The sequence below is a fragment of the Salmo trutta genome, chromosome 4 (genome assembly GCF_901001165.1).
Source record: "Salmo trutta chromosome 4, fSalTru1.1, whole genome shotgun sequence".
Classification (NCBI taxonomy): Eukaryota; Metazoa; Chordata; class Actinopteri; order Salmoniformes; family Salmonidae; genus Salmo; species Salmo trutta.
In genome coordinates this window covers 53278803-53305428 of record NC_042960.1, presented here as the reverse complement: position 1 = coordinate 53305428, position 26626 = coordinate 53278803, and the positions used below count along the sequence as shown (strand labels likewise).

The window sequence follows — 26626 nt, the reverse complement described above, 5'->3', positions numbered from 1 at the left end:
TTTTCTATGTTATTTCATCAAGATAAATATTTCATTTGATGTGGATGTTTTGTGTCTTTACCCAAAACGTAGCACCTTTAGATGTACATGTTTGAGGACAGGGTTTTGTTCTTTCTGGAATCCATTAGAATGACAATCTCAGAGAAAGGGACAGGGCAACAACTCTTACAAAGCAGACACTTTTTTTGCCCATGCTACAGAAGTCTATAATAGGTCTGCTAATGCTAGTAAAGGCCCAGTACACTACGTTTGTGAAAAATTTATATTTTTCAAAAAATAATGTTATAATTATTTATTTATATATATTTTCGGAGGGTGCTGTAGCACCTTCAGCACCCCTACTTCCCGTGGCTATGCTGAAGTTAGTTTTTTTTCTTCCTTTAATTTGTAAGGAACATAGAATCGTGTATTTTTTATGTTTATTTTTTTTCTATTGAAGCAATTACTCAGACGATATGGGATTAGTGGTCTGTGCTGAATGTTTCAATGAAAATCGGCTGATTTTTAAAGGGATAATCCGTTGGGACTCGTGGGTTGTCACCCTCCCCTTTAATCGCGTGGTTTCTCTCGTAGGTTTTGCTCTCACTTGCACATTTACGATCAGTCGTTTCCTTCTATCGGAACTCTACTGTGCTTCTCCACCCTCGTACCGGAGCTGACTGTAGTTGTTTTACTTTCTCTGTTTACAGTAACGGACAAAAGCTATCAAAATAGGAAGACTTTCCACGTTTGACTTTATTACGATCAAAATGAAGAAACGTGGAATAAAGCGCTCGAATACTGAGTGGTAGAAAAAGCCAAGGACCGAAGGTTTGTGTCTCAGCGCAATGCACTGTCAGTAGAAAAGCAGGAATTTTGTGAAAAGCTTGTTTTAAAAGCTGCAGAATTTACATGGAAGTAAAATTATAAATTTAAGTGTATAAGTTGTAGTTTGTTTCAATTTTATCGTTGTTGATGGTCAAGTAATGCACAGATCACAGAGGACTACAACGAAAGGAAACTATGATTACAGTGGAAGGTTTTGGACCTAGATGTTTTTAGGCTATAATAAACTTTGATTAGGTATAATTGCCTTCAATGTGTGTTAAGGCGTTACCTGTATTATTGATTTCATGATAGTGGTAATGCAGTAGGCTAATACAGTCGTATTTTGTTGTAAAATATAATTGTGATGTAATATTTAGTTATTTCATTTGGTGATGATTGCCTGCTGTTTTGAAGCAGGATTCGACACAGGTCAGGAAAATACTGTTTTATTTTTATGATATATTACTGACAGTTGTCCCTCGTGGATTCAGTGTCAGTGAATGAAATCAGACTTTATTATCTGGGCTTTAAATGTAATTGCTCTTCTCGGGCAAAGTCCAGCTTTATTGGTTCTCTGAGCTGACATTTATAGTAAATAAAGTCCAGCTGTCATCGGAAATAGGGTTTGTTTTTTTTCTTAATTTTTAAAAAGCTGTTGCACAGTGGCCCCTGCACCAGTGGATGTGGCCCCTGCACCAATGTCCTGCATTATAAATGGAAGAAGTGATGTTAGTGTTTTACATAACTTCAGGACAGACAATGTTAATCCAATCCACTGTCTGTTGTCTATTTAGTCTGAGGTCTAGAATCAGTTCACCCAAGGGCATGTAAGTAGTTTAACCTGAATCATCATATTTTTCCCCAACAGCAACCTGTCTTTAAACTCATCAAGTGTCTAAGGGAGCAGAGGTCAAATGGCAAAGTGGCTCAAAGACTATCTGAGTTTTGGGAGCAGGAGGATGCCTCCTCAACCACCCAAACCAGACTACACAGAGAGTGAGATTTTAAAAGCCTATCGGGCTCAGAAAAACCTAGACTTTGAGGACCCGTACGAGAACTCTGAGAACCGGGACAGAAACGACTCTGGGTCATCAGACTCTTCGCTTGCTGCCTTTGGTTCTCCTCTGAAGTCCGCCAGCCTGGATATGAAGGTTGTATCTCCCAAACACCGCCTCATCAAGGTGGACTCACAGGAGCTGGGGCGAACTAAGATTTTACTGAGTGCCGTCTCCTTAGAGGAACAAGAGCCTGTAAGTCATTTTTCCTGTTCTACATTAACATTAACATTCATTACCATTACAAAGACCTCTCCGCTTATTGATTTAACCCATAAGCAAGTGACTGGTAATGTGAGTCAGAAGTATGCAATGTTTCAATACATCACGCCATGTTTGAAGTGGCCCGTAACATGGTTGGCCTAGATGGCAAATGGAAGGAAGTGTTATTGATGGGCTGGATGGCTCATTGAGTGGGGCGTCACAGTCCCCTGAGTTTATGTCCAGCCATAAATAATAAATGGCGTTTGGTTTAGCAAGCTGAGAGAGACCCCCATGTGAACACATGGTGAAGGAAGCCCTGGACGGTATGCTGCCATCAGGCTTCCAGTCCCACCCTGGATGAGAACAGTATGTGTTGGCAGGAGAACACACAGGCACAGCTGCAAGGGTCAGGGATGCTCAGGATTTCATAGAGAGATAGAAAGAGAGAGGGAGAGTGAGAGTTTGCCTATGTAGAAAGGCAGCGAATGCACATTAATTCATTTAACAAATCAGCTCACACATCATGACTAAGATAATGATGTATCATTTGAAAAGCCACAAGTGCGCAGCTCCTAACAGTACATTGAAGGTCTGAGGGAAAGTAGAGTCGATACAGACTCTCTGCATGCGTGCTCTGGCTGCCCTCATTAATGTCTCAGTGTAGAATTCTGGTGTGTGAGAACATCTATACCCTCATTAACATTGCAGATTCATTCCTGGTCGTTCGATAACCTGTTACTGAATCAACAAGGGAATGTATATAATTTGTAGCTGCGTGTCTAGCAGGGGTTTGTTGAGTGACTTGGTTGTCTGATTGTGTGTGACCATATGGCTGCCTTTGTAGTTGTCAGTGTGCCAGCTGACTACTATTCCTTCCTGTGTGCAGCATGTATGGGCTATTCCACACCAGGACAGCCTGAATTGTTTTGTTATCAAATCAAACTTTATTTGTCACATGCGCCGAATACAACAAGTGTAGACCTTACCGTGAAATGCTTACTTACAAGCCCTTAACCAACAGTGCAGTTCAAGAAGGGTTAAGAAAATATTTACTAAATAAAGTAAAAAATTATAAAAAGTAACACAATAACATAACAATAACGAGGCTATATACATGGGGTACCGGTACCGAGTCAGTGTGCGGGGGTACAGGTTAGAGGTCATACATGTAGGTAGGGATGAAGTGACTATGCATAGATAATAAACAGTGAGTAGCAGCAGTGTACAAAACAAATGGAGGGGGTGGTCAATGTCAGATTGTTCTGGTCATTTTCACATAGACGCTTCAATGGGAGGAACACAGATCATAGGGTCTTGCAGGAGGCATGTATAGGTCTAAAAAGGGCCTAAAATAGCCATTTCTTTCATGTTTTTTACAATAATGGTTTGGGACACAAATGTTAAAGCATGTCAAACATCCTTCCTACCAATGACGTCTATGTGAGAATTGCCAGAACAATCTGAGATACCCAAAATATTTTCCGCCTATCCTGGCGTGGAACAAATGCTCTCCTCAAATAAACCCCCTCTGTATTCTCTATCTCTGTCACACAAACTAACAATTCTATCAGTTTCTGACATACTCATTTCGTGTTGCTTTCAGATGTCAACTAATTCATTTCATAGAAAAATTGGCAACACGTAGAAAAATTGGAAGTCTATTTTTGGACAATGAAAATATTTTAGAATTCTGGTGTCAGTGGTCTGTAGTTGAGACTGCTATGTGTATGAATGGTGTAGTGCACCTTATCTTTATGTGTGTGTCTCTGTATCCCAGGTAGTTCCTTCTGCCCCAGCAGCAGGGGACACAGATTACTCTGATCCGTTTGATGCTCACCCAAACCCCTGGCCAGAGCCTGATCTAGGACAGGTTCCCTGTGAGAACAACGGCTACATGGAGCCTTACGAGGCCCAACGTGTCATCACAGGCGAGTCTCATGGTTTTGGATGTATTTATGTCATTTTTAGAACATTGTTAAACATACTACAGACCACACGACAGGTAGGCTGATAACAGGTAGGTCACACATAATTCAAAAGTATATATTTTGTAATTACATTCCTATTGTACATCCCTAGCTCATTGCCAGATCTGTTTGTGCTTTAGCCAACTCCTCTGACTTTGGTTGTCATGCCTTAGATAGAAAAATTGGCTAGAGCCTAGAGTACAAACAGATCTGCTGACTAGGCTACTTCCCCTTCCAGCAGAAACAGTTTTCCCCATCTCAGACAGTTCTTTCAGTCTGACTCACTCAGCTCTCACACAGCCTTTCACCTCCCCTTACGAATATCTCTATCCAACTGCGCCCTTTCCCGCTCGCTATTCTTCCATCCTTCAGATCTATCGTTTCTCATTTGGCTTTTCTGTAGTAACATCTCTTATTCCCCGACCACTGTCTGTCAGGCTTGTGTAGTGAAGCGTCTCTCCAATCAGAGTGGTGGTTTCTCCCCTTGCTGCCCTCGGGGGAATCTGGGTAGCTTTTTAGTCCATCTGAGAGTTAGTGAGTATGTGTTTGACTGTTGTCTTTGCTGGCTTCATTCAGGTCATAAGTACTTCATAGTCACAGGGTTAGGATGAAAGGGCTCCTAGTCTTTCAGTTTGTCAGATACACAATGGAGTCTGAGCCAGTCAACCAAGGACTGAGTCAGTGTGGTGTGTCTGTGGCCGCTCATTAAAAAACATGGTGGAACAGAGAACCAGGTGTCTGAGACTGAATATCTCAAATTCTCAAGTAGAATCGCTATTATAATCCCAGAGACGGATTATTACTGACCATAGCCGTAACACTCGTACCCTTAAACAGATTGAAAATGGCAGATTTGGACATTGATGAATGCCTAAATTGGAACGTAGTGGCTGTACAGTAACATGAATTCAGAGCTCTGGCACTGCGCTTCACATCGCTGAACAGGCGACAAGAAGTTGACCAATCCCTCATGCTAATTGGGCAACTTTTGCACGTTTTTTGTTGTCTGAATGTGGGAAATGTTAAGTGTCCAGAGTATTTTCACATTTTGTAATAAACAAATGTGGCAAAAGTACAGTAAATGTAAAATGCACAAAATCAACATTGTAATTTTTGGATTCAGGTGAACAGTTGCTACCATGGCCATATATCCTTTTCATACTTCTTCTGTAAGAAATATTTCAATTTAGCCCTATCCATATAGGCTAATTTCCACAAGTGTAAAGGGTTAAATTATACAAATATTGGCAGATGTCATCCCAATGTATCTTTGATCTGGTTCTGTCACGTTTTTTTAAGTTTAGTAGAACTCCATTTCTATTCTCTATCACCCACTGGTCTGCCACCCATCTGCATACTGTAATAGATTCCTCATCCCCCCAACATCATGTTCCCATCCATTTCTCATTTCCAACCCTGCCTGTTTTTATCTCCCCTAATCTCCTCCATCTCCTCTCGGCGCCCTGACACTCCAGGCTCCCTGCACAGGTACAGCAGTATGCCACGACACTGAGCCTGCCTCTGTCTCAGTGACTTAACATCAAGCCAACCCAGCCCTCCTTTCCTCACCTCCTCCTCCCACCTCAGGGTCTGTCCCCAGGGCCTCCTCTGTCGCCATGGAGACAACAGGGGCGCCCAATGGCAGTGTGTCCTCTGAAGGTTAAAGTTAGCCCGTTCTGTGTTTCACCAACCAACCCTCCCATTTAGCTCCAGCACTCTTTTCCTCTTACATAACTGCACCTCCATAGCCAGGCTGGTAGTGGAGACAAAAGATCCTTCCACTTTCCTCACACCCAATATGTGATATGCCAGTGTTGAGCTTCTCAGCCCACATCAATGAGACAGCCACTGATTGCTGAGGCTCATCGATACGCCTGTTGTTTCAGAAGTCTGTCTTCAGATGTTTTGTTATTTCAATAATCTATGACTACGTAGCTCAAGGTCACACCTAACTCTCTGAAGGTTGATTTTTCTAGAACATGCTGCATGCTGAGAAATCTGATGAAAATGCTAATGAGTGGCTGTTGTGAGATGCAGTAACTCAATTGCTGCTGTGACTGTGAAGAGAAGGGACTGTTGTTTGTTCTGCTCCACAGCTGCGGGTCTAGCCCAGGGGTTAGTTAAGCCTCCAGCAGGCTGCGTAAAAATAATACAAATAGTTGAACGCTCTTTTCATTTTAAATAAGGCAAATGTTTGTGTTCTCTCTACCAGAGTTGCAGCGTGGCCCCAGGGCAGGCCTTGCGCGGGGCGAGGTGCAGCTCTACGACACCCCCTATGAGGATGAACGGGGGCGGCCGTTGGGGGTGGGGCTGGGGTACGGAGACCTAGAGGAGGGCAGGGAGAGCCGGCTGCCGCAGGATGACGAGCGGCCAGCAGATGAATACGACCAGCCCTGGGAGTGGAAGAAAGACAACATCTCTAAAGCCTTCGCAGGTACGGACTGACTTCAGTCTCCTCCTCAGCAACATGACTACCAATCTCACACTTTTACTATTACACTCACAACCACAGTTTTACACTCAATTACCAGTATTTCACTTTTTTGTCTCACCCTACTACACACGTTGAATGACCACTCTCACTCCAGCCACAATGCCCCCCCCTTGAATGAATGACCACTCTCACTCCATTGCACACACATGTTGAATGATCCCACTCTCACTCCATTGCACACACATGTTGAATGATCCCACTCTCACTCCATTGCACACACATGTTGAATGATCTCACTCCATTGCACACACATGTTGAATGATCCCACTCTCACTCCATTGCACACACATGTTGAATGATCCCACTCATGACTACTTGCCTATTGAACACGAGGCTTTTTTATTTTATTTTAGAAAAAATATTTTGGGGTATTTTCAAGTTTTATTGCCAGATACAGGTTAGACGTGTAGAGGGGGAGACGGAGGAGAAGGATAAAGCTAAGAAAGTGAGTGGCGGAATGGGGGATCAAACTGCTGCCCTCCAATGGGGCGGCAGGTAGCCTAGTGGTTAGAGCGTTGGGCTAGTAACCGAAAGGATGCTGGATTGAATCCCCGAGCTGACAAGGTAAAAATCTGTCATCCTGAGCAAGGCAGTTAACCCACTGTTCCCCGGGCGCCGAAGACGTGGATGTCGATTATAGCAGGCCCCCCCCCGCACCTCTCTGATTCAGAGGGTTTGGGTTAAATGCGGAAGACACATTTCAGTTGAATGCATTCAGTTGTACAACTGACGAGGTATCCCCCTTTCCCACTACCACTATACTATCCCTGGCACACAATGAGTTGTCTATCTGTGTCAGAGAGACCTACATCTTAACAATACAAGGTACAAAGTGTTTTAATGTTGTGAAGCCCTGTCTCTATCTGGTGTGTATGAGAGTGACAGATGGCGGTGGGCAGTAGATCAGTGTACGATACGGTAGAGCCTACTTAAATGAGCTGCATCTCAGAGTCTGGAGGTCAAGGTGACAGGAGACTAAATCAACACGCTCGCTTTCACTCCCCTCTATTTCATGCTCTCCCTCCCCTCCTTCTCCTCCCCCTCTCTTCTCAGTTAATTACATGCTCACGTTTGCATGACTGATCCAGTGCTAATAAGCCGGTGGTCGGCAGAACTGCTACAGCAGCCCATGACAAACACACACACACACAGACACACAGACACACACAGACAGACAGTCACAGACACACCAAGGTGGTTACAGTGAGGGGAAAAAAGTATTTGATCCCCTGCTGATTTTGTACGTTTGCCCACTGACAAAGAAATGATCAGTCTATCATTTTAATGCTACAAGACCATCGCTAAGCAGCTTGGTGAGAAGGTGACAACAGTTGGTGCGATTATTCGCAAATGGAAGAAACACAAAAGAACTGTCAATCTCCCTCGGCCTGGGGCTCTGCGCAAGATCTCACCTCATGGAGTTGCAATGATCATGAGAATGGTGAGGAATCAGCCCAGAACTACACGGGAGGATCTTGTCAATGATCTCAAGGCAGCTGGGACCATAGTCACCAAGAAAACACTACACCGTGAAGGACTGAAATCCTGCAGCGCCAGCAAGGTCCCCCTGCTCAAGAAAGCACATATACATGCCCGTCTGAAGTTTGCCAATGAACATCTGAATGATTCAGATGACAACTGGGTGAAAGTGTTGTCGTCAGATGAGACCAAAATGGAGCTCTTTGGCATCAACTCAACTCGCCGTGTTTGGAGGAGGAGGAATGCTGCCTATGACCCCAAGAACACCATCCCCACTGTCAAACATGGAGGTGGAAACATTATGCTTTGGGGGTGTTTTTCTGCTAAGGGGACAGGACAACTTCACCGCATCAAAGGGACAATGGACGGGGCCATGTACCGTCAAATCTTGGGTGAGAACCTCCTTCCCTCAGCCGGGGCATTGAAAATGGGTCGTGGATGGGTATTCCAGCATGACAATGACCCAAAACACACGGCCAAGGCAACAAAGGAGTGGCTCAAGAAGAAGCACATTAAGGTCCTGGAGTGGCCTAGCCAGTCTCCAGACCTTAATCCCATAGAAAATCTGTGGAGGGAGCTGAAGGTTCGAGTTGCCAAACGTCAGCCTCGAAACCTTAATGACTTGGAGAAGATCTGCAAAGAGGAGTGGGACAAAATCCCTCCTGAGATGTGTGCAAACCTGTTGGCCAACTACAAGAAACATCTGACCTCTGTGATTGCCAACAAGGGTTTTGCCACCAAGTACTAAGTCATGTTTTGCAGAGGGGTCAAATACTTATTTCCATCATTAAAATGCAAATCAATTTATAACATTTTTGACATGTGTTTTAAAGGATTTTTTGTTGTTATTCTGTCTCTCACTGTTCAAATAAACCTACCATTAAAGTTATAGACTGATCATTTCTTTGTCGGTGGGCAAACGTACAAAATCAGCAGGGGATCAAATACTTCTTTCCCTCACTGTATGGCAGATTTGATGTGAGCTCAGTGGATGTTTGTGGAACCCTTGCAAAGCCACGGGGGGAGGGGGGGGGGCATTGTGCCAGGGTGCAATCAGTCACCTGCTGACAACTTCTCATTTACAGGGCTGTCCCTGCAGTCCTCTCCCTACTGAGGTGACACACACAGGCAGCCTGATAACGCAGGGGGTGTAGGGGGACGGGTGGGCGTCACGATCTGCCAACAGTGCCTCAGCTCTCACCCCGCCCCCCTCCCCACACACAAATCACACACACTGCTGCCAGTAGGCCTGATTATCACCAGTCACCTCAGTCGGGTGAGAACAGGATGCTCATAAATAAATATTTACAGGGCTTTCTGCATGGTTGCATATTATTGCATGCACAATTATGATAATCAGGAATTTAAATGTTGTGCATATCCTCTTGCCAGTGGGACTTACAGTGTTCAGTATTCACTGTGGAGTCCAGTCCAGCTCAGGTGGTTGAGATCAGTGTTAGGGTGTGAGTTGGTAGTCAATTGCGTTACACCAGTAGTGAGAGAGTCTGCGGCTGACAGTCCAGTAAGTTTTAATTAGTACACCGCAAAGCTGTCACAAGCACCTAGCTACCCCCTCATCCAGCCATCATTCATTTCTGGGAGTCATCGAACATTCAACAGTGAGGGAGGGATAGATAGCCCTGCAGCCATGCAACACCAATTAGTGAGCTAATGAAATGGACAGACTCATTACTCCACACAAAATGCCCTGTCTAATGAGTAAATGAGTGGTGTTAGATTCACGGTGTCTTTGATTTATGTGCTGTTTGTATCTGATCTCTATCTGGTCTCCCTCCACAAGTAAGGCCTTAAAGCTAGACTCAGCGAAATGATGTTGCCATGAGCACCACCGGAGATATTGAGATGAGCGAGATGCAAGACTTCGCTCTCACATAGTCACACAGCATCTGCGCATGTGCACGGGTTCGCTTCACGCTGTTAGTGCGTAGTAGCCAAGGCACCAAAACAGCAGAGAAGTTGAGCCTCACGCTTTAACGCTCTTAGTTGTTGTGGAAATTGTTCCACTATGTTGTTTACTTTCTGCATCCAGGTCATATCGCTGAGTCTACCTTTGCACCATCTTCACACCATCTTTTGCAGATATGGAATATTAGATTGGTTAATACTGGAAAGTCTACAAAGACACGTGTGTGTTTCCTTGACTGTGTGTGAAGCTGCAATAATGAGATTTCCATCACTGTGGCCAGTGTGTCCCTGGTCTGTTAGCTCACTCTAAGTAGGCCCTGGGTCCCGACTGGCTTCTCCATCAATTTACAGGATGTGTCGGGAAGATGCTCTCCCATCCATCCCTGGCTCTCTCTCTCCCTCCTTCACTCCCTCGCTCGATGTGAAGCGTTACTGACGTTAATGAAAAGACATGTCCTCCGCGATCCCGGCTCGCTCCCTCAAGTGAGCTGGATGGGAGGCAGAGCGAGATGGAAAGAGGGGAGGAGAGAAGCAGTGAATGGAGAGATAATGCCCCACTTAGAGGGGAGAATGAGTGGGGGAGAGAGGGTGGTGGAGAGAGTTGTGTGCAGGAAGGCACCAGAATATACAATCCCTAGAAAAATGAAGAGAGCGGAAAAGGAGGAATAGAAAATCCTTGGGTTGACTTGAAATACAACATGAGACACAAAGCAGCACATATTTTTTTCAGTTCTGTCCATGAATTCCAAATGCCATGCATATTCATCTTGTATATGCCTCAGTGTGAATTCATGGCTTGTGAATCCATGCGTGTTTCACACTCGTGTAGGGTGTTAATTGTCTTTCATTAGTAGAGAGCAGTTGTGCCCAGCAGAAGGCCTTTGTGGGCACAGAGGACATGGGGAGCTGGGCATGATACAAAGCTGATGTCTTCATAATTGTGTTTAATGAAAAGATACGACAGGATTTATCCAATGCTCCTGTCACTTGATTCCAGGATATTTATTTATGATTATGCTAAATAAAAAGGCTTTTTATATTTACTCAGCTTTTTAGCTTGTTGTGGCATTTTCTTCCAGACTGAAAGAGTAAAATGGATTGAAAATGTGTTTTGTTAAGATACTAAAATGCCTTTTTCATGGTTTAATCCACTCAGATTGTTTGCATGTGGAATGATTACTATGATTGTGATTCAGCCAAGCCATTAATTAGTGAGTTGCTTTCACCTGTTGCCAACCACACCAATGGACCTTCAGTGTGAGGTTTTCTGGCTGCATTCACGCAGGCAGCCCAGTTCTGATACTTTTTGACCAATCACATCACATCAGATCTTTTTCTGAGACGATCTGATTGGTCAAAAGACTAATTAGCGTGTCTAAATGCAGCCACTTTTGTGTATGCTTAGTGGTCTGTTCAGGTTTCTGTACTATAATCCTGAATATTCTATTGTCCTGAAATCTCAATCTGCCTGCTAGTCCTCTCTCAGAACATTATGTTGTCACAATGTCTTATATCACAAGAAAGACCTTTGAGCAAATGGGCTCCCCAGCCTGTGTGACAGAGCCACCGGTTCTCATTAGTAGTAAATGGTGCCCAGATGTGCCTTCTGTTTGAGTGACCTCTCTCTGTAATGTTATGTATGTGCGTGCGTGCATGCACCAGGCCAGCAGAGGGTCACGTCCTGCCCTTTGTCATGGTGATGAGTGCTGACATCCTCAGGAGGAGGTAAAGGTGATGTCATGAGGGAGTTACAAATGGTTCATTCAGGTTTGATGTTACACTGCAGGTCACACTGGAACACAGATGGACCAAATAGCCTCCCCAGAAATTCAAACATTTATACTAGGCACTTTTGTGCTACATATCGCAGCAACTTTGGAATCACAACATATGAACAGAATGCTCTCATACTAGTGCAACTGGTTCATAAGCACGTGGTGGTATTATACTGTACTGCACTGAATGTCCTTTGTGTTGAATGCTGTCTGGAACTCCCCCCAAATAGGGCAGGAATTCTGTTGGAATTTTCCCATTAACCATGACACACAAAGCTTAACTCATTCCTCTTAAAAAAAAATATATAAAAAAATAAAATAAATGGCCACACACTCTGAAGTGCGATTCTCTTCACCGAGTTCATTCCCCTCCTCCTCACATTCTAACCCTCCCTCATTTTTGTTTGCTCTGAGCCTGTTTCTTTACCCCACACTCTCCCCTCAGTCCTTTTCTCTCTGTTTGGAGCGAGAGAGAGGTGGGGACGGGAGGCAGCCAGGAGAGGAAGTGTGGTTGGGGGGAGGTGGTGGGGGGGGGCAGCGGGCGGAGGTCACACTTTAATCATGGCTTCTGCAGGGCTGGGGGGGGGCTCTCCAGATGGGGCCATTGTACTGCACCATGCATCAATAATTCACAGAGAGCCAGAGAAAGTGGCGGAGTGTGTCTGCCTGCTCAATAATTAAGCAGAGGGAGGGATGAGGGAGAGCGGGATGTATGTACAGCAGCACTGGGGTCTCTCTCCTAATGTCCCGTTCAGCTGCCCTTTGATGTCACACACCCAGGGGGTCTTTGGTTTTGTCAGATCATTAAGATGTCAGCCCCCGTTCCCCTTCATTTGTTTTGTAATCCTGTTTCACTGTGTGTGTGGTGTGTAGCACAGGCATGGAGGATTCTGTGTGAGCTTGTGTGTGTGTTTCTGCCATTGAGGCTGCAGTAATGTGTTGCGTGGTTACTTGCCACGGTTTGTAATTGGGCTAATTTGGTTGGCTCCTGCCTCACTGTCCGCCCTGTCCCTGACACACAGTCCACCTCATTGTCAACCGGACATGCCGCATCTACTACGCTCCCTTACGTTCTCTTCAATTCTTTTTTTTTTTTATTCTTTTTTTAAATAGTTATTTTCACCAAGACTTTCACATTCTCTATATTATCGTCCTTTCACACACTTCTCCATATATATTTTTCTCTTCCTTTCTGCCTGCCTGCCTGTAGAGATGTCAGAGCTGGCTGAGCTTCCCTGGCCCCCTCCAGTGGGGCAGCAGCTGGAGGAGGAGCTCCCAACCCCCCTCAGAGAGCAAGGTGACCTCTCAACCTCTCATCCAGGAGAACAAGACCTCCCCCAACCCCCTCCCTGACCCCCTATGACCCCCCAGCCTGAACCCCCAGTGTCCTGCATCTGCCCTGCCTGCTTTCTGTATGATGTTAACACACATCACTGGGTCAAGTGACCTAACAACCCACCACTAGGTTTGGCAACACGTAGGCTAATGTAGATGCTGGTGGTAACACACAGCGATTGGTCTCATAAAGCATTTGGGTTATGATGAGCTTTAAGCCTGTCGCCACACATTGCGCTCTCTCTCTCCCTCAACACAGCACTGCAGCCCCTCGGGGCTCGTTCCCCACCACTACCCATAAGCTCCCTGTGCTATGTGGCCCTCTCATGCCTTGTCGTATTAGGTCACCCTGGAGCATCTCCCAGTCCCAGCCAGCCACTGGATGATGATAAAGTTGCACCCAGTCAGATCTGTACTACCAGCTCTCCTCTCCTTTGTGGACCACTTCAGTAGAAACACTGTCTGTCCTCTATCCTATGGCACCCTTTGCCCTCTGCACCAACAACCGTATCTCTATTTTTACCAGGCCTGACTCACTCTCATTCTTTTTTGCTCCTCCCCCTCTCTTTTAATATTTATCCTCACCCTCTGTCTCTGTACAGTACAGTTTGATGGTGCCGAGTGGGACCGGTCCTCGTCGCCCACGGAGCGCCTGCGTCCTCCCAGGTCCAGTCCCCTGGCAGGAGGGGGTATGAAGTTCCGGATGCCCTGCTCTGACCCCCACAACATGATGGGGGAGAGAGTAGACCCCACCCTGCCCCTGGAGAAACAAGTGTATGTACTGTACTCTTCTTTTGTAATGACAATTTATTGTGTACTTTGCTATCTCTGGTTTGGGTTTTATTGCTCTGTCTATACAGTAAAACTGAACGCATGACAGTAGAATGTAAAATATGGTTGTTTTGTTTTATACACGTATATCATTAGAGTAAAGTGTGTTTCTCCATATATGAATGAACAGGTCTACTAATCAATCACATGTACACAATGCCGTAGGCATAAAGTGAGTACAGTGTGAGTGGGTAGTCCATTACTCTTCCTGGTGGTCTCTTAAGGGTTGTTACAGGATCCACTGGAGAGCCCCACTCATCTCTGGGTTTGAGTGAGCATGGTCTGGTCTCAGTGTGACCCCTGCGCCATCTGCCCTTAGTTAGTAAACCGTGACGAAAGGAGATAATGCTTGTTTAAAGTGACAAGGAACAGATTGTTAAAACACATTTGATGACACAGCAAACGCATTCCAGCAATGGTGACAATAAAATATTTGCACATCACTTTATTAACACATCTGTGTAGCCTGCATCATGAAAATAATATACCGTAATTTGTCCTTCACTTCCATTAGTATTTCACAATGCACTGAGCTGCTGGTCTCCTTGCATCCTTTCCATTACAGTTTTTTTCAATCGCTAACAAGCATCGGTCAATACTGAAGACACTTTTTCAAACTCTTCACACAGTCTGTATTACCAACATGCATCTTGGCCAAACAGTTAATCTCACCTCCAAAACTCGCTCAAACCACCAAAACACTTCATACATGTCTCAAAATAAGCTTGTTCGACCACAACACTGGCAACAATTCTCCATCAGAAAGCATACAGTCACTCATAACACACTGACCTAAAAATACTCTAACAGGGAGCATTACATAAATGATGAACTTTTCTCTTTGAAGTTTGAATGATTTTTCACATAAATCAGTATTTAATTATAGAATAAGAGTAACACCTTTTTCACTTTATTGACTGTACTAAAGTATATGTCACAAGAATGAATCAGAAATGCAATCTTTGCATATACTACTTTACTTGTGAAAAAGAAAAAGTTGAAACAAAAAACAAATTCCTAAAATTCCAACAACATGTATAATCACTCATACTGTACAATACTGTGAGGGTTCTAGTTCTCATCAACATGTCTAGTATAATCACTCATACTGTACAGTACTGTGAGGGTTGTAGTTCTCATCAACATGTCTAGTATAATCACTCATACTGTACAGTACTGTGAGGGTTCTAGTTCTCATCAACATGTCTAGTATAATCACTCATACTGTACAGTACTGTGAGGGTTGTAGTTCTCATCAACATGTCTAGTATAATCACTCATACTGTACAGTACTGTGAGGGTTCTAGTTCTCATCAACATGTATAGTATAATCACTCATACTGTACAGTACTGTGAGGGTTCTAGTTCTCATCAACATGTATAGTATAATCACTCATACTGTACAGTACTGTGAGGGTTCTAGTTCTCATCAGCATGTCTAGTATAATCACTCATACTGTACAGTACTGTGAGGGTTCTAGTTCTCATCAACATGTCTAGTATAATCACTCATACTGTACAGCACTGTGAGGGTTCTAGTTCTCATCAACATGTATAGTGTAATCACTCATACTGTACAGTACTGTGAGGGTTCTAGTTCTCATCAACATGTATAGTATAATCACTCATACTGTACAGTACTGTGAGGGTTCTAGTTCTCATCAACATGTCTAGTATAATCACTCATACTGTACAGTACTGTGAGGGTTCTAGTTCTCATCAACATGTCTAGTATAATCACTCATACTGTACAATACTGTGAGGGTTCTAGTTCTCATCAACATGTCTAGTATAATCACTCATACTGTACAGTACTGTGAGGGTTCTAGTTCTCATCAACATGTCTAGTATAATCACTCATACTGTACAGTACTGTGAGGGTTCTAGTTCTCATCAACATGTCTAGTATAATCACTCATACTGTACAGTACTGTGAGGGTTCTAGTTCTCATCAACATGTCTAGTATAATCACTCATACTGTACAATACTGTGAGGGTTCTAGTTCTCATCAACATGTCTAGTATAATCACTCATACTGTACAATACTGTGAGGGTTCTAGTTCTCATCAACATGTCTAGTATAATCACTCATACTGTACAATACTGTGAGGGTTCTAGTTCTCATCAACATGTGTAGAATAATCACTCATACTGTACAGTAAGTACTGTGAGGGTTCTAGTTCTCATCAACATGTCTAGTATAATCACTCATACTGTACAGTACTGTAAGGGTTCTAGTTCTCATCAACATGTCTAGTATAATCACTCATACTGTACAGTACTGTGAGGGTTCTAGTTCTCATCAACATGTCTAGTATAATCACTCATACTGTACAGTACTGTGAGGGTTCTAGTTCTCATCAACATGTATAGTATAATCACTCATACTGTACAGTACTGTGAGGGTTGTAGTTCTCATCAACATGTATAGTATATTCACTCATACTGTACAGTACTGTGAGGGTTCTAGTTCTCATCAACATGTATAGTATAATCACTCATACTGTACAGTACTGTGAGGGTTCTAGTTCTCATCAACATGTCTAGTATAATCCCTCATACTGTACAGTACTGTGAGGGTTCTAGTTCTCATCAACATGTCTAGTATAATCACTCATACTGTACAGTACTGTGAGGGTTCTAGTTCTCATCAACATGTCTAGTATAATCACTCATACTGTACAGTACTGTGAGGGTTCTAGTTCTCATCAACATGTCTAGTATAATCACTCATACTGTACAATACTGTGAGGGTTCTAGTTCTCATCAACATGTCTAGTATAATCACTCATACTGTACAGTACTGTGAGGGTTCTAGTTCTCATCAACATGTCTAGTATAATCACTCATACTGTACAGTACTGTGAGGGTTCTAGTTCTCATCAACATGTATAGTATAATCACTCATACTGTACAATACTGTGAGGGTTCTAGTTCTCATCAACATGTCTAGTATAATCACTCATACTGTACAATACTGTGAGGGTTCTAGTTCTCATCAACATGTCTAGTATAATCACTCATACTGTACAGTACTGTGAGGGTTCTAGTTCTCATCAACATGTCTAGTATAATCACTCATACTGTACAGTACTGTGAGGGTTCTAGTTCTCATCAACATGTCTAGTATAATCACTCATACTGTACAGTACTGTGAGGGTTCTAGTTCTCATCAACATGTCTAGTATAATCACTCATACTGTACAGTACTGTGAGGGTTCTAGTTCTCATCAACATGTCTAGTATAATCACTCATACTGTACAGTACTGTGAGGGTTCTAGTTCTCATCAACATGTCTAGTATAATCACTCATACTGTACAATACTGTGAGGGTTCTAGTTCTCATCAACATGTCTAGTATAATCACTCATACTGTACAGTACTGTGAGGGTTCTAGTTCTCATCAACATGTGTAGAATAATCACTCATACTGTACAGTACTGTGAGGGTTCTAGTTCTCATCAACATGTCTAGTATAATCACTCATACTGTACAGTACTGTGAGGGTTCTAGTTCTCATCAACATGTCTAGTATAATCACTCATACTGTACAGTACTGTGAGGGTTCTAGTTCTCATCAACATGTCTAGTATAATCACTCATACTGTACAGTACTGTGAGGGTTCTAGTTCTCATCATGTCTAGTATAATCACTCATACTGTACAGTACTGTGAGGGTTCTAGTTCTCATCAACATGTCTAGTATAATCACTCATACTGTACAGTACTGTGAGGGTTCTAGTTCTCATCAACATGTCTAGTATAATCACTCATACTGTACAGTACTGTGAGGGTTCTAGTTCTCATCAACATGTCTAGTATAATCACTCATACTGTACAGTACTGTGAGGGTTCTAGTTCTCATCAACATGTCTAGTATAATCACTCATACTGTACAGTACTGTGAGGGTTCTAGTTCTCATCAACATGTCTAGTATAATCACTCATACTGTACAGTACTGTGAGGGTTCTAGTTCTCATCAACATGTCTAGTATAATCACTCATACTGTACAGTACTGTGAGGGTTCTAGTTCTCATCAACATGTCTAGTATAATCACTCATACTGTACAGTACTGTGAGGGTTCTAGTTCTCATCAACATGTCTAGTATAATCACTCATACTGTACAATACTGTGAGGGTTCTAGTTCTCATCAACATGTCTAGTATAATCACTCATACTGTACAGTACTGTGAGGGTTCTAGTTCTCATCAACATGTCTAGTATAATCACTCATACTGTACAGTACTGTGAGGGTTCTAGTTCTCATCAACATGTCTAGTATAATCACTCATACTGTACAGTACTGTGAGGGTTCTAGTTCTCATCAACATGTCTAGTATAATCACTCATACTGTACAGTACTGTGAGGGTTCTAGTTCTCATCAACATGTCTAGTATAATCACTCATACTGTACAGTACTGTGAGGGTTCTAGTTCTCATCAACATGTATAGTATAATCACTCATACTGTACAGTACTGTGAGGATTCTAGTTCTCATCAACATGTGTAGTATAATCACTCATACTGTACAGTACTGTGAGGGTTCTAGTTCTCATCAACATGTCTAGTATAATCACTCATACTGTACAATACTGTGAGGGTTCTTGTTCTCATCAACATGTCTAGTATAATCACTCATACTGTACAGTACTGTGAGGGTTCTAGTTCTCATCAACATGTCTAGTATAATCACTCATACTGTACAGTACTGTGAGGGTTCTAGTCCTCATCAACATGTATAGTATAATCACTCATACTGTACAGTACTGTGAGGGTTCTAGTTCTCATCAACATGTATAGTATAATCACTCATACTGTACAGTACTGTGAGGGTTCTAGTTCTCATCAACATGTATAGTATAATCACTCGTACTGTACAGTACTGTGAGGGTTCTAGTTCTCATCAACATGTATAGTATAATCACTCGTACTGTACAGTACTGTGAGGGTTCTAGTTCTCATCAACATGTATAGTATAATCACTCGTACTGTACAGTACTGTGAGGGTTCTAGTTCTCATCAACATGTATAGTATAATCACTCGTACTGTACAGTACTGTGAGGGTTCTAGTTCTCATCAACATGTATAGTATAATCACTCGTACTGTACAGTACTGTGAGGGTTCTAGTTCTCATCAACATGTCTAGTATAATCACTCATACTGTACAGTACTGTGAGGGTTCTAGTTCTCATCAACATGTCTAGTATAATCCCTCATACTGTACAGTACTGTGAGGGTTCTAGTTCTCATCAACATGTCTAGTATAATCCCTCATACTGTACAGTACTGTGAGGGTTCTAGTTCTCATCAACATGTCTAGTATAATCACTCATACTGTACAATACTGTGAGGGTTCTAGTTCTCATCAACATGTCTAGTATAATCACTCATACTGTACAGTACTGTGAGGGTTCTAGTTCTCATCAACATGTCTAGTATAATCACTCATACTGTACAGTACTGTGAGGGTTCTAGTTCTCATCAACATGTCTAGTATAATCACTCATACTGTACAGTACTGTGAGGGTTCTAGTTCTCATCAACATGTCTAGTATAATCACTCATACTGTACAGTACTGTGAGGGTTCTAGTTCTCATCAACATGTCTAGTATAATCACTCATACTGTACAGTACTGTGAGGGTTCTAGTTCTCATCAACATGTCTAGTATAATCACTCATACTGTACAGTACTGTGAGGGTTCTATTTCTCATCAACATGTCTAGTATAATCACTCATACTGTACAGTACTGTGAGGGTTCTAGTTCTCATCAACATGTCTAGTATAATCACTCATACTGTACAATACTGTGAGGGTTCTAGTTCTCATCAACATGTATAGTATAATCACTCATACTGTACAGTACTGTGAGGGTTCTAGTTCTCATCAACATGTCTAGTATAATCACTCATACTGTACAGTACTGTGAGGGTTCTAGTTCTCATCAACATGTCTAGTATAATCACTCATACTGTACAGTACTGTGAGGGTTCTAGTTCTCATCAACATGTCTAGTATAATCACTCATACTGTACAGTACTGTGAGGGTTCTAGTTCTCATCAACATGTATAGTATAATCACTCATACTGTACAGTACTGTGAGGGTTCTAGTTCTCATCAACATGTATAGTATAATCACTCATACTGTACAGTACTGTGAGGATTCTAGTTCTCATCAACATGTGTAGTATAATCACTCATACTGTACAGTACTGTGAGGGTTCTAGTTCTCATCAACATGTCTAGTATAATCACTCATACTGTACAATACTGTGAGGGTTCTTGTTCTCATCAACATGTCTAGTATAATCACTCATACTGTACAGTACTGTGAGGGTTCTAGTTCTCATCAACATGTCTAGTATAATCACTCATACTGTACAGTACTGTGAGGGTTCTAGTCCTCATCAACATGTATAGTATAATCACTCATACTGTACAGTACTGTGAGGGTTCTAGTTCTCATCAACATGTATAGTATAATCACTCGTACTGTACAGTACTGTGAGGGTTCTAGTTCTCATCAACATGTATAGTATAATCACTCGTACTGTACAGTACTGTGAGGGTTCTAGTTCTCATCAACATGTATAGTATAATCACTCATACTGTACAGTACTGTGAGGGTTCTAGTTCTCATCAACATGTATAGTATAATCCCTCATACTGTACAGTACTGTGAGGGTTCTAGTTCTCATCAACATGTCTAGTATAATCACTCATACTGTACAATACTGTGAGGGTTCTAGTTCTCATCAACATGTCTAGTATAATCACTCATACTGTACAATACTGTGAGGGTTCTAGTTCTCATCAACATGTGTAGAATAATCACTCATACTGTACAGTACTGTGAGGGTTCTCCTCAACATGTCTAGTATAATCACTCATACTGTACAGTACTGTGAGGGTTCTAGTTCTCATCAACATGTCTAGTATAATCACTCATACTGTACAGTACTGTGAGGGTTCTAGTTCTCATCAACATGTGTAGAATAATCACTCATACTGTACAGTACTGTGAGGGTTCTCCTCAACATGTCTAGTATAATCACTCATACTGTACAGTACTGTGAGGGTTCTAGTTCTCATCAACATGTCTAGTATAATCACTCATACTGTACAGTACTGTGAGGGTTCTAGTTCTCATCAACATGTCTAGTATAATCACTCATACTGTACAGTACTGTGAGGGTTCTAGTTCTCCCACTCTCCTGCATTTGGCCACAAGTTCTCATCAACATCACATCGTATGTCTTTTCTGGTGATGCATCTTGGAAAGTATCTTCTGGAATGTCTAATCCAACCCTGGCAGTCTTCAGGAGAAGTGTCTCCACACCCCACATTCATAGCATCCAGTAAGGACATCTGGTCATGTGGATGGTGGTCATAAACCTTCCACCTCCACGCAGAGAGAAACTCCTCTATGGGGTTTAGGAAGGGGGAGTATGGAGGCAGGAATAGTACTGACATCCTGGGATGTGCAGCAAACCAGTCTGTGACTGCAGCAGAGTGGTGGAATGCCACATTATCCCACACAACAACAAAGGTAGGGGAGTTTCTTGCCCCTTTCTCCTCCGCTGGCACAAGTCCATTATGCAGGTCATCAAGAAAATAAATGAGCTCCTCTGTATTGTAGGGGCCAATGAGTGGTTTGTGTAACAGCAAACCATCATTGTACAGTGCTGCACACATTGTGTGGCTCAGTTGGTAGAGCATGGTGTTTGCAACACCAGGGTTGTGGGTTTGATTCCCACGGGGGGCCTGCACAGAAAAAAATAAAATACATGTATGAAATGTATGCACTCACTACTGTAAGTCGCTCTGGATAAGAGCGTCTGCTAAATGACTAAAATGTAAGTGTAAATGTTAGCTCCTCTCTGGCCTGGGACATCCACGGTTGCTCTCTGTCCAATCACATTTCTTCCCCTGCGGCGTGTTTTTGCCAGGTTGAATCCAGCTTCATCCACAAAGATGAATGTATGTGCAGTTTGCCTGGCTTCCATCTCCATTACTCTCTAAAATACAGTAAATCCACAGTTTTACAGTACTTTACATTATGCATAGCTGTGCATGTACCCTGTTTGGTTATTGAACAGACATCTTACCTGGACATATTGGTACCAGAGTTCTTTCACACGTTCACAGTTTCTCTCAAAGGGTACAGTGTACAACTGCTTCATCCTTATTTTATGTTTCTCTAGGACTCTGGCAATTGTCGTTGTGCTGTCCGTATTCACATTCCCAAAAGTGATATTGTCTGCCAACACTCTGTCCCGAATTTCCCACAGTTTTATTGCATTGTTGCCAATTGCATGTCAACAATGGCAATTTCCTGCGCATCTGATAATGTTCTGCCTCTCCCTCCTGTGGGAGGCAACATTTTGGATCCTACTGATAAAAACAAAACAATCAATATATTTCAAAATGTCAGTACAAAATGTGAACATACTGTACTGTAATATGTAGTTCAATTATCATTGAAGGATGCACATCTCACCTGTTGTTTTGCCGGAATATTTGTACTATTGATGCAACTGTTGAATGCTGCAGATTTGGTTGCACCCTTAAACTGGCCTCTCAAAGAGAGACTGTGGTTTACAACATGGTCAATAATTGTGGCCCTTTTCTCATCAGAGACCACCTCTCTTGGTCTTCCTCTCCTTTGTCCTCCACGTATTCTCCCTCTCCCTGACACTCTTCTTTCCCCACCAACCTGTCTTCCTTCATCCATGTTTCCAAACTAAATCATTCCGAAGCCGTCTTCTTTTGTCTGTTAGGTAATGAGACTAAAAACAGGACACTTGGGTAGGCTTTCAGCTGTGTTTGGATTTTATAAAATATTCTGCTGAGATTTCCTGTATGTTTCAATCTGGTTACTGCAGAAATGCATGACATTTGCCATCATTCTGTTTTGAATATGTTTTTAACAGTTTTGGAAACAGTGTTAGCATTTGAAAACGTGCTGCAAATATGGTGGTGGAGTATGAATGAGAAAAGAGCTCATGGATTTCAGAGAATGTGGTCATTGAATGCATTTTGTGTGAAAGCAATGAAAAATGATTCACAGTTTGGTCCACATACACTTCTGTTTCGCTGACTGTGGGAAGAGTTTTGACAATGTGACTTCAGTTGTGACCAATGCATGTTAGCAATTGAAAAAAAACAAATGTCCCTGTGGTATGTTTGTCAGGTGGTACCACGGGGCCCTATCACGTTCAGAGGCGGAGTCTCTTCTGACCCTGTGTAAGGAGTGTAGCTACCTGGTGAGGAACAGCCAGACCAGCCGCAACGACTACTCCCTCTCACTACGGTATGACGCTCAACATAATCATACCGTTGACGTTTGCATTTCAACGGCAACATCAAATCATTGCTAATGCACTTAAATACAGATTGATATGAGTCACATGGTGCAACAATTACAGTAGGTTAGAATATTTATTGAATCATCCTCAGATCAACTACTGTATGAATCTGTTGAATGTTTTTCTGCTGTGTGGGTTCAGGATACTTGCTGCCACCTCCACTGATCTTTTATCTCACTGTATGTAGGCCTCAATCTGTCTCTTCCTCTCCTCCTTCCCCTACTCTTCTCTCTTCTCCTCCCTCACCCCCACCGAAGATCAGTGACACACTGATTTTCCTCTCAATACTCTTTCAAGCTGCATACTGCTTATCTGGACAAATCTCTTCTCTCTAATTACTAGCTTGATCCATAACCTTTTCTCCATCGCGGTCCCCCTGTCCTCCCTCCCTTCCTTTGTCCCTCCCCACGGTCCTTCTTCTCTCTCTGAGAGGTAATCAGGCAGTGAGAGCACACTCCAGCTCTCACATCAGCCGCTCTCACATCAGCCGCTCTCACATCAGCCGCTCTCACATCAGCCGCTCTCACATCAGTCATGAATATGAATCACCTTCGGTGGGCCACAAACAGGTGCACGTGTGTGAGTGGACACGCACACACACACTCTCTCACACACAGATGTTAACAGTGGAAACGTGCAGGATGGCATTGTGTGAAGCGACAGTATGTGGCCCTTGTCTCACAATAGGAGGTTCCAGGGGTCAAGAGAAGAAGTGGTTTGATCTTTTCTCTGAGGGAGACAACCAGTAGAGCAGGGTTCCCCAACTGGTGCCCCCCACTCCCGCAATTTTTGGAATCTGTTCCCTAGTATTTGCACACATAATAGAGAGAGAGACACGTGATTGTATACAAATGTAAGCAAAGTTTGAAATTGTGTTTTAGTCAAATAAATATGTTTGGGTTTCTTGTGGCCAATTGCAGTCTACAAATTATTTGTAATTATGTTCTGACCATCCGCTCCAAAAATTGCCCCACTGTTGAATCTAGTTGATACCTGGTGCAGAGAGTAAGTCGGCTTGGAAACAGACTGACAGACAGCCCAGCATCACACCAATATGAATAGAGATCAGACCATGTCTCTTCAAGAGATTTTACTCTGACAGCTTGTCAGTGAGCTGTGGTTATTTAATACAAAATCTACCTTTCATTCCTGATGGTTGATGTGCACTAAAGTACATTAAGGTTGAACCAAAAGATTACATGTAACAAATATGAAATTAAATACGAAATTATTATGTGAAATTGAATGAAACAATGTTTGTTGATGCTAATATGATGTACAATATTCCATTATGTTTCTAGATGATAACAATAGCGTAATATATTTAATATGCCATATACTATTTTTTTTTAACAGTTTCACTAAATAATTTTAATTAACTTAATCATTATGACACACCCCTCACTATTGTCATTGGTTGCACTAATTGCACTGTTTGTCTACATAACCTGGTTCAAGTATTCATGACATCACCCTGAGGAAGGCACAGTGATGCTGAAACGTTGGTAAATACCCATTAAATTGCTGGGAGTTTATACATGGAGTGTGCGACTTTCTTTATTTTGATAGTTTACACTAAAGTACACACACAAAATAGCGGTTGCAGTTTAGCGATGCTGGTTCTGTTTGTTGTTGTTGTGTAGAACAACAGATTTCACTGGTCTTTAATGTTGATTTTGCTAACTGTAATAATGACTAAATGTAGCTCCCCAATTAGAGCCCTTGTCTTTCTCTCTGCTTCTGTAATTAGACATCCATCATGATGGGCTGGTTGCTCTTAAAGGGGAGGTGCCGCTCTGCTCTACTGCTAGTACTGTATCGCTCCCCCCCTCTCTCTCTCATCCCTTCATCTTCTTTGTCTTTCTTTTTTGTCTTTTCTCTTACATGCCATTACATCACTCATTTATACTGTATCACTCCCCCATTCCCTCTCTGCTTTCTAGTCATACATTACGATATGGTGTTAAATCTTGGTGAGAAATACCTCATAAAATGCCAGAAATAAGTAGGCTGTATTTCAGCCCTGTCCCTTCCACTGTGTCATTATGTGATATGATGTGGTCCATGACTCTTCCGTGCTCTGCCCACGCTGTCTTCTCTCTCAGGAGCTGCCAAGGCTTCATGCACATGAAGTTCAGCCAGTGTAAGGATGGGAAGTATGTCCTTGGGCAGAACAGCCTGCCATTCGACACCATCCCAGAGGTCATCCACTTCTACACCACACACAAGCTACCGATCAGAGGAGCCGAACACTTGTCTCTGCTCTTCCCCGTGCTCGTACAGACCCTCTGATTGGCAGGGACTCTGTTCCTGGTATCCTGGGTCACATTGTGATTGGACACTGACTTTAGATTGGGTAAATCCCTTCGATATTCAAGTCAATCAGGCCGCCAGTGCTCTAGTTGGACTGGACTATTTTGTTGAGGATTCAGCATCTGCTGGCTTGTCAGTACAGTACCTTCACGGGCCTTCTTGTTTCTATGATGCCAACTCTCTCTGATTTGGGAACAGATTCACATAAAATGCAATACCTGGACTATACCGGCACCTTCGGTACCTGGGATGCTATCTGGATTACCTGTTGCAGAATGAGCCTCTCACTGAGCTAGTATTGCCCAACTGGTTGACAGTCTCAAGGAAAACTTGGTTGTACTCACACAAACACACCTCTGTTGATTTGATACTTTCTGTACTGTTGAGTAAATCCTATTTGACACTGCTTCATGTTGACAAATTGGAAGTCAAACCCGCATCACTGTATGGCTGTTGTAGCAGCAGCTGTAGGGCTGTGTCTAATTGTACTACTGTTTCCATGTGTTTGTCATAATGATCTGTACGTCTGGACACCTTCACTGCCTGGTTGCAGTGCTCTGTAGTTGACCAGCACCATTTTCAGTAGAGAGACAGAGGTTTATATGGCCACATAAATGGCCAAATCACAATGATAATGGGTGTTATGGTTTAATGATCATTCTTATTACCTGGATATTCATACTGTAATCAGTGACTTTGTCATCGCTGATGTATAATTATGGATAGGACATGTTTTCTCATTTACCTGCTGTGTTCAAACGTTTCACCTGTGGTAAAAACATTAAATGGTTTCTTAAAGAGCAGTGTCTGCTTTGTGTATCATGTGGAAAGACAAGTATCGCAGTTTCTGATTCTATAGATTTGTCCTTGGTGTTATCCAGAGCCATATAGAGAGTTGGGCCAGGTTTTAGAATGGCTGCCGTGTTAACGCCCCATATAGAACTTTATTCTTGAAATTTTGTTGACATTATGAGAGCGCCTCTGACAATTTCCATATGAAATGACCCGCTGTAAAACAAGCAAAACAGAGCAGCAAATTTTAGATGTTTATATTGAGTAGC

The 26626-nt window shown here is 42.6% G+C and overlaps 1 protein-coding gene across 2 annotated transcripts; it reads left to right on the top strand.

Moving 5' to 3' along the window:
* Positions 1–370: 370 nt before the first annotated feature.
* shdb (Src homology 2 domain containing transforming protein D, b) lies at positions 371–26365 on the top strand. 2 transcript variants are annotated; one of them, XM_029751292.1, is made up of 8 exons: positions 371–810; positions 1676–2057; positions 3844–3994; positions 6246–6467; positions 12918–13004; positions 13645–13816; positions 23078–23197; positions 25358–26365. In XM_029751292.1, the coding sequence occupies exons 2-8, from the start codon at positions 1722–1724 to the stop codon at positions 25542–25544; spliced, it is 1275 nt and encodes a 424-aa protein (XP_029607152.1). In that variant the 5' UTR covers positions 371–810; positions 1676–1721; the 3' UTR covers positions 25545–26365. The 2 variants fall into 2 exon arrangements, with proteins under 2 accessions (XP_029607152.1, XP_029607153.1); XM_029751293.1 differs by lacking the exon at positions 12918–13004 and having other exon boundaries at positions 372–810.
* The last annotated feature ends 261 nt before the right edge of the window (positions 26366–26626 follow it).